Source organism: Charadrius vociferus, unplaced genomic scaffold, assembly GCF_000708025.1.
Source record: "Charadrius vociferus isolate BGI_N301 unplaced genomic scaffold, ASM70802v2 scaffold410, whole genome shotgun sequence".
NCBI classification, from domain to species: Eukaryota; Metazoa; Chordata; class Aves; order Charadriiformes; family Charadriidae; genus Charadrius; species Charadrius vociferus.
In genome coordinates this window covers 1,547,202-1,555,580 of record NW_009646499.1, presented here as the reverse complement: position 1 = coordinate 1,555,580, position 8,379 = coordinate 1,547,202, and the positions used below count along the sequence as shown (strand labels likewise).

Genomic DNA, 8,379 nt, shown 5'->3' with positions numbered 1-8,379 from the left:
TGTTGAAAAAAAGGGAATTACTTACAGTTGTATTTATTATGAGGAAAGTATTTAGCTGTCTGAATTTAACATCTTCTGGCACTTTCAAATGCATAATTAAACCTTTTTTTTTTTTTTTTTAATATACTTTTGGTTTTGCACTACTTGTTGAAGAAAGATCGCTGTAGATAGATTGCAGGAAGAGCCCCAGAAATGATACACAGAGCAAAACCATTTCACTCAGTTGCCTCATGAACTTGAAGTCTGAAAATCCTGGACAGGAATATTAATAGTTGAATATTCCCTATTCAAGGGTAACAAAGTAATACAGACAAAGATTGCTGATTGAAAGAGAATTTACTTAATCTCTGATCCTGTGACCCAGAGAGCAAACATCTGTTGCTATTAGTTTGTGGTACACAGGCTACATTTTGAATTATCATAATTATATTTTGAGAAACAAACAGTGCGGGTCTTTTTTCTTAATTTAAGCACCTATGGCGTCTTAAGGTACAGCTATGAGTACACAGATACACAGTGCATCTTGAGAACTAATCTATTTAGTTCTCATTTTGCCAAGTGTTAGTAAAAACAGTGTGGGACTTCGGCATCCAGTTGTGTCGTGAATCCGATTAATACTGTGATGTTGGCACAACGGTTACAAGCCCATAGTGTTTTGTAACTAGCTTTCTGGTTTGACTTTCAGAAGAGGCAAGCTAATCAAAACTCCAGTCAGTTTCAGTAAATTGCCAAAATGAGCCGTTCTTGTGTTTAAACAGCTCCTAGCCCATCACCAACATCTCTAGCTGTACTCCAGCACCTCTATGGAGATTCAGTACTCTGATATTTTTAGAAGTAATCACCTCCATATATTTCAGCATTGTTCATTCTAAAACACATTCTTGCCTTTTACTTTGTTTATAGAGATTTTTTTATAGAAATTAACTATTTTTCCTTGTTTTCCAAGTAACACTTACACCATTCAGTGACATAGTGTTTAACTTGAAAGAACATCACTTTCTGTTAAATCTTTGTTAAATTGTATGCCCATGTTCTGCTTTGCCTTGTATTTACAGCCAATTTTCTAGACAACATGCCTTTGCGAAGTTCTGGCAAGTTGAGCATGGAGACCAGAAAAGAAGATGGCGAGAGCACGGCACCTGCCCCTCCACAGAAGAAGCTGTCTTGTCAGTGCCACCACCACTGTCCTGAGGACTCGGTCAACAGCACCTGCAGGTATGTGGTATATGTATTTGTTGGTAAAACATGGGAAAACCTGTTTGTGGTAGCTCAGCAGTCCCAAGCTGGGCGTTGCAGTTTTTGTTTAAGCAGTAGTATGTAAATTAGTTGTTTATACATTGTGTCTAAAAATCAGAGGTAATTTTTACTTAGATTTCAGCTACATATTTATATTTTTATGTTAGGGTGTTTACATCTTTACAGTTTTAGGTAGTACTTGTATTAATTCATTGCATATGAAATACTGTGAAGGTAGGAGTTTGTTGTTAAAGGTGCATGCAGTTAATGAGAGGAGACTTAACAGAGATACATTGTAATGTCAGTAAATGCTTGTAAATTTATAATCTATGGAACACCATTTATAAGAACCCTGCTCTTGGTGTGTGGCTTTGCAATAGCTGAGCTATCTTTTGTAGGTCCTTAAGGCTTTGTTTTTTTTCTTGCTTCCATGCTGAGTGAAGTGTTGATTATTTTCTTGTACTAGCTCTAGTGTTCTTTTTGATTTTGAGTACTAGGAACTTCTCGTTTGGGTTGGATTCTGCTTCCCCAGATCCTACTGCCTCCCTGGGGGGAGAGGCACGTCCAGCTGTGCACAGCGCCCTTGAAGGCTCAGCCTTGGTCTGTGTTGCACTGACACTGCCCTGAAGCAGCAGAGGTGACTGAGGGTACCTGTGGTGGGACCCAGCTGCTGTTCCCCCACCCAAAAGCAGCTCTTGCTGCACACATGCTATTGCTGCTGAATGAGGGTAGTGGTCAAACTCCTCTCTCTTGGCTTGAGGTGCATGTGCAGTTTGCTTTTAGCTGCAGCAGAGTAGGGCTGATCTCTTCACATTGCACATGAGGAATTTAAACTTTTCTGCTTATTTAGAGCAGCTAAGATACTGGAGATATTTACCATCAGCTATAGCCTGGTGGAGTTATGGGACTGTGAGAAGTATTGAAGCAGGGCACGGACGTGAGCCCAGCTGGACACGCCGGTTGGGTATGCAGCGCTGTTTGAGGTGAGACAGTCTAACGTTGTGTCAGCTCTTCAAGGCAGCACGTTAAAAAGATAGAAGGGGAAAGCCTAAGGTTGCTGAAGATACTGATTTCTGTGTTGGACTTTTTGAGTGTTGTTTTGTAGCCTGACTTAATTCTGCTCAGGCTGCAGTTTCACACTGAAGTGTATAAAAGTTTTGATGACAGCTGTAAATACCATCTCCCCTTTCTATCCTCTTCCCTCAAACCCATGCTTTAGCCAGGGGTTAGGGCTAACTGCTCTCACGTGGCAGTCAATTTAAAAAGCCGTAAAAACCCACGCTGATATCAATTTGCAGATCCCCTGCAGTGGGAATCGGCTGTTTCCTGTTCCTGCCCAGCAAGAGCCACTGCTTTCACACGTGCTGTCTCATACGCCCAGTAACAGGGAAGTTGCAGATGACTTTTAAATCCAAGAATTAGGAAGCACAAAAGGATCCATGTTAAGGAACCCATTGAACAAGGTTTATACCCCAGCTGGGTAGGTCTGCTGTTGCACATGGCTTCATAGGCAGCACTGACATTAAGTATTTTTCATGTTGCCAGGAACTATGAGTAAATGTCCTATTAAAATGGATTTATGCATTTTCCTTTACTGTAGTACTTTAAAAGAAACTCTCCTCAGAGTCCTCCTTACAGTCTCAAATACCAAACTTGGTTTTAGCTGTTAATGGCCAAGGATAGGCAGTTAAGTAGTAATAAACGACAAAATTATACCCCCTTTGGTCTTCATAATATTTGCATATTTCAGGCTTGACTGTTCTACTTGAGTGACAGTTAGTTTTTCCAATTTAAACATAATTGAAACTGAAATTTACCCATCAAATATTGATCACTTTTCTGTCCAGGAAAATGGAAACAGTCAAAAGGCTTTCATTTCATCCAGAGCTACTCCTCTTTCCTGTCCTGTGCTGTCCATCACCTGAGCACTATCCACCTTGCCACTTGTCCTGGTATAAGTGAAGAATTGCTGAACAGTTTGAAGTAATACCAAAAAAAAAAAAAAAAAAAAAAAAAAAAAAAAAAAAAATCCAGTTAAGTTAAATGAAATACCCTGCCTTCATGGCTTGCTTGTCAACAATAATCCTTTTCAGGATGGTGGTCATTGCTGTGGCTCCCCTTACTTTGGTGTGAGAGATGTAGTGAGGTACAAAGGACACAACACCCCTTGTTTTACCTACATCTGCTTAACTGTTAGTATGTAATCTTTTGCTGCTTAAATTCCCTACTACATAGCTGGAATTAAGGATGAAAATTGAAATGGGACATTACAGGGAGAAGAGGGTCCTAAGGCTAATGCTGGGAGAGTAGTTATTAGGTTCCTGATTAGCTGGCTGGGTTGAGACCAGGTTTCAAAAGATTTGACCAAGACCAATCAGGTTAGCAGAAATTATTAGTTTCCCCTGTGTTTTGGGATGATCCTGCTGGTCAGCCATTAGCTTTCTCATTTCATCCTAGCCCGAACGAGTGTTGGCACGTTTTAAAGCACTCAGGAATTCTCATTGAACCTTGCTATAAAGGAAGTTTCCCCATATTGAAGTTCAAGCAGTATCGACCGCACTGTGTTTGTCTGAAGACTAAACAAACTGTTCCAGATTAAAAGTTATTGCATTAATTATCTTCCTCCCGCAGATGTAGCCACTAAAAGCCTTTTACATTTTATATTAATGAAAAAAGCCAACAATCAAACCTCTCAGCAGCTCTGTCAGTCTGTTAAGCTTTGGGCTGTGCTTGGACCTGCAGAGCTTGGATCTGCCAACCCTGCAGGGACGAGTCAACATGTGGCAGCACCCAAGGGCCTGGCGAAGCCCTGACACCTGGGAAATTCACTGAGCACATCTGTAGCCAGGGCTTGGGCTCTGGAGATCATCAGGCACTGTCCCCATCGGGGCTCTCGCCAAAGCAGGGAAGCCTTTTGTGTGCCCAGGAGCAAGGAGGGCTCTGAAAGTTCAATGGGAAAGCGTTTCCAGCTGTATTTAAATTAAAACTCTCAGAATAAAATAGTCCTATTGCAGTCACCATTAAACATTTCTCATAAAAAGCAGTCTGCCATCCCCACCTGAAGATTTTGCTCTGCTACCACAGGTATTTAACTATTAAAGTGTAGATCCTGCCTGTAGTACCAGTAGTGTCAGTGTTTATATAAAAATGAGGACATCTGGTGGCCATTTAAAATCCTCTTCATAATTGTATTTTTAGAAATTTAAAAGTCAATATTCTTTAACCACATCTGTATCAAATCCTCTAACAGCCTGCTGTTCCTATACAGAATTTCCCTTTCTTTATACTTCCTCAGCTTAAGTCTAATAATACTTTAGGGAGCTAAGGATAACACTGCAGCTTAAAATGCAGATTGCTTTCTATATCAACGGAAAAGCAGTAGCTCCTGTTAGAGGGCGCTTTAAAAAAAATGGGACAATCCACAAGGACAAGTTTTGGAAGACACATTACAGGGTCATCTCATTAGGAGAGGGTTAGTGTCAGGGAGCAGTGAACAGAGGCCAAGCCAGGAGCTGAGGGTGATGCTAGGGCCAGGCATACCCTCACCCACCAGGACCCCATTTCCCCAAGGGTCAACAACAGGCAGACACGGCTCCTTCAATGGCCCTTCACATGGCTAGCAGTGATCTGGATCCAGGCAGGAGATGGGGCTGGAGACAGACAGTCCTGTACCATCGCTCAGGGTGTGATGCTCAGACCTGAGCTTAAATGGAGCCCGGGCAGGTATGGGGTGGCAGAAATCCCAGGTGGGGCCGCTCCAGGCAATTGAAAGCCATTAGTGTGATCAGGGAATATCTTCACAGAAGGTTTGCAATCCTCTGCTTGCAAAGGGCATGTTAACCTGTAGCACGTTTATTCTTCTTTCTGAACTTCTCTGCGATTCATAAAAGGCTTTCAGTAAAGAAGCTGAATAGCTGCTTTGGACACAACCGGGGCCTTGGTTTACTGTTCCATTTCAAGTTTTGTGTGTACAAAGTGAATGCGCGGGCAGTTGTGTCTAATCATAATTAAATGCATATTTTAAAAAGTAGTGTTAGATTTAATTGGCTTTGGCTGTAATGGGACTGCAGTAAAGGCAGAGGCTGATTCGGTGCCTTGTTGTACTCTATTTTCCATTCACAAATAAATGCTGACAGTTTTAAAGATCGGGCTGATAGAGTTTAATTTCTTATGTGGTGCCTACTGGTCTTGATTGTGTTTCTGCCCAACTATGTCTTGAGGTAGCTTTGGTTATGTAAAGCAATAAACTAATTAAGTTGCTTTTTCAGCATTACCAGAGGTGATAATTCACTTGAGTGATGTTATTTTCATTCTCCTGTTCTCTATATGATAGGATTGAATATTCTCAGTAATTTGATATGTAGAAGGAAGGAGACTTGAACAGTGGGCCAAAGCACTGAGTTCAGGCAACTTTTCTTTTAAGCATCTTTAATTTTTAGGATAAAGTTGAACATTTTCTGATAAAGGAGCTATGGTGAGATCTTCAAAGCTAGCCTTTCAGATTTTTTAATGTTTATTTTTATTTTTTAATGTAGTTGTTTTTACAGGGCTGTACTGGTGGCATATAAGTCCCCTTTGATGATTAAAACAAAAAACCAAAGGACAACAGAGACAAATTCTTGCAAGCTCCAGTCTTTCCTTGCCTCCTCTGCCAGGGCCGTATGTCTAGTACGTGGCTCAGCAGGTGACTTCACCCCAAGTGTTTAAACTGAAATGTAAAGTCCTCCTCCCACGCTTTTCAACTGTGCCCCAGAAATTCCTTATTCTTCATTTTGTTCAGGGCTTGCCCATTAGGTATTTCATATAAACCTTAAGCTAAATAGTAATGCAAGTCCAGGCTCCCTGTATTTAGATCTATTGCATTACTCTCAGTTTTTAGCATGTGGGAGTACTTTGGTGTTACTGTGCAGAAAGTACTGGAGTACCTAAGACTTCCCTTGCATATCGAATTTACTTATACCAAAAAAAAATAATCCATAACAGCAAATACCCATTTCAAGTCTGTTCTAGCATTAAAGAAGCAGCTACATCATACAAATTCAACTGCAGTGTAATCTTAAGGTCAAGTAAAAGAAAACATTTGGTTTGTGTTCAAATTTTGGAGACAAAAGAAAGGAATAAAAGAAAAAGGGAAAAGGTAAAGAGGAAGATGAGTAGCTTTATTTTGAGTACTTGCTTCTTGATAGTTCTCACCTCTGCCAAGATGGATTTTGCACATAAGTGAAAGGTGCTAGAGATCCCTGGTGAAAATGCAGGCATGCCCATGCTTGCTGCGGTTGCCATACCCCAAGTTGTGCTATCAGGTCTACAGATCTGTCAACTCTCGTATATTCAGCGTGAAGTCTGGGCAGTTTCTAGGGCTCTCCCTCACAGATTGGCATAATGGCTTGTTTTCTGTGTTGTGACCCCATGTGTCAGGGAGAACTGTTTGATCTGATTTGTGATTTAGTAGAAGAATGCAAGACACATTTGGAGGGCCAGGTCATGTCTCAGACCTGGGAAAACAGTATGGGCAGGTAGTATAGAGAAAATATTGATTTATAGACCTGTATATGATATATGAAAAGATGCTCTGCTAGGATGCATTGGGTACCCTCCTCTCTCTCTGTGTGTAGGGTTGTTGTTGAGCACCCAGAGAGCCAAAAGGTCAGACCGTGCGTGGTAGGACCAACATCACCATCTTGGAGACTAGTGTGGCCAGAAACAGTGGCCCAGTGTGAGCCAACTTCCTGGCTTTGTTACACCTGTATGTCTCTCCTTGCCTTCAGAGTAGCTGTGCAAACATCTGAAGGTGCATCTGGCTCATACATCTGTGTAATGCTCTTCTCACTTGATTTCATGTTACTTCCCCAATGCATGGCTGCTAACTATGTTATTTTTTCTGAAAAAAACCAGCCTGTGTTGAACACATTTGCAGTGACTCTTTGTTTTATGGGTAGTGTCCAAAGACAGTGCTTTGCTAAACTTGGCCTTCATCATCTTCCTTAAGTGAAGGATGTGACAAAATACATGAATTAGATGCAAATTGGGAGTCAGCCAATCTTTGAATTAGATTATTTCAGCCAGTCTTTACAGAAGAATATGAACTTCTCAGTTCCGTATGTAATATAATCTAACATTTTTTTAATCATTTTTAGAAACGGTGCAGAAACTTTTCATGTTGCTTTGGATGGAAATGAAAAGATGCTGTAGCTCTTTCTAATATCAAAACCAGGAGTATAAAGAGGAGGAGTGGACAAAAATAATAATACTCGTATGGACTCAATTGCAAATAAAATTAAAGATAAGGAATCTTTTCATCAAGTTATTTAACCCATCTGTTTGTGATAGGCACTGAATGAGGGAAGGATGTTGCTTTTCCAAGTTATATATTGCCATCCCTGGCTGCGTCACACACACACACACACACACACACAGAGCAGGACAGGAAATCTTCAGCAGCCAAGTTTTGGTAGCTGAGGTATCGCATCTTCTGTGAGAAATGGCTGTTGGCCAGTGAGGACATCTGTGTGAGCAGCTGCAAAGCTGTTGGCCTCTGTTCCTCTCTTCTGACATTTAGTAAAGGTCTCAGTTAAGATCACCTCTTTCTTTCTGGTAATCTGTAATTGTGGCAGCACCTTCTACATCAGAGTCTGTCAGTGTTTCCGCTATTAACTCCCTCTATTTTCCTGGCATTTGTCTTGGCTGTAAAAAATCACTCTTGGCAAATATGTGACATACCAAATCTGTGCTTATTAGTGATCACATCCAAAATGTATTTAATTGCTGTCCTGTACCATACAGTAATAAGGTGATACTTTAGTGGAGCATATTAGTGTATGTGTACCTGGATGTATTCAGTAACATCAGGTTGAGTTCCTTCTATATGTACCATTTGCAGAATCAAATTACACAGAATTCACATTACAGAGTTGAAGAAAATAATAGTTCTATACTACAAAATTTTGCTAGGAAGTGGAGAATAAGTTTTTCATATTGCTTTGCCTGTATCAGTGATGTGCATATGTTTATATTTGTGCAGTCCCCAGAATCAACATAAAATTGGAGATGTTGCAGACTTATCTGACTTGTTTCTGGTTTGTAATAGTAAGAACAGTTTCATTTCTAGCATAGGCAGGTATGAGGTAGGGTAATCAATAAAAC

At 40.6% G+C, this 8,379-nt stretch overlaps 1 protein-coding gene across 1 annotated transcript in view; it reads left to right on the top strand.

The window, feature by feature from the left end:
* Nucleotides 1-1,063: 1,063 nt before the first annotated feature.
* The window catches only part of BMPR1B (bone morphogenetic protein receptor, type IB), a 31,060-nt gene continuing 23,744 nt past the window's right edge, over nt 1,064-8,379 (top strand). The window contains exon 1 of the mRNA XM_009882963.1: nt 1,064-1,215. Within this exon, the coding sequence (XP_009881265.1) occupies nt 1,073-1,215 (143 nt within the window). The 5' untranslated portion in view covers nt 1,064-1,072. The remainder of the gene's footprint in view (nt 1,216-8,379) is intronic.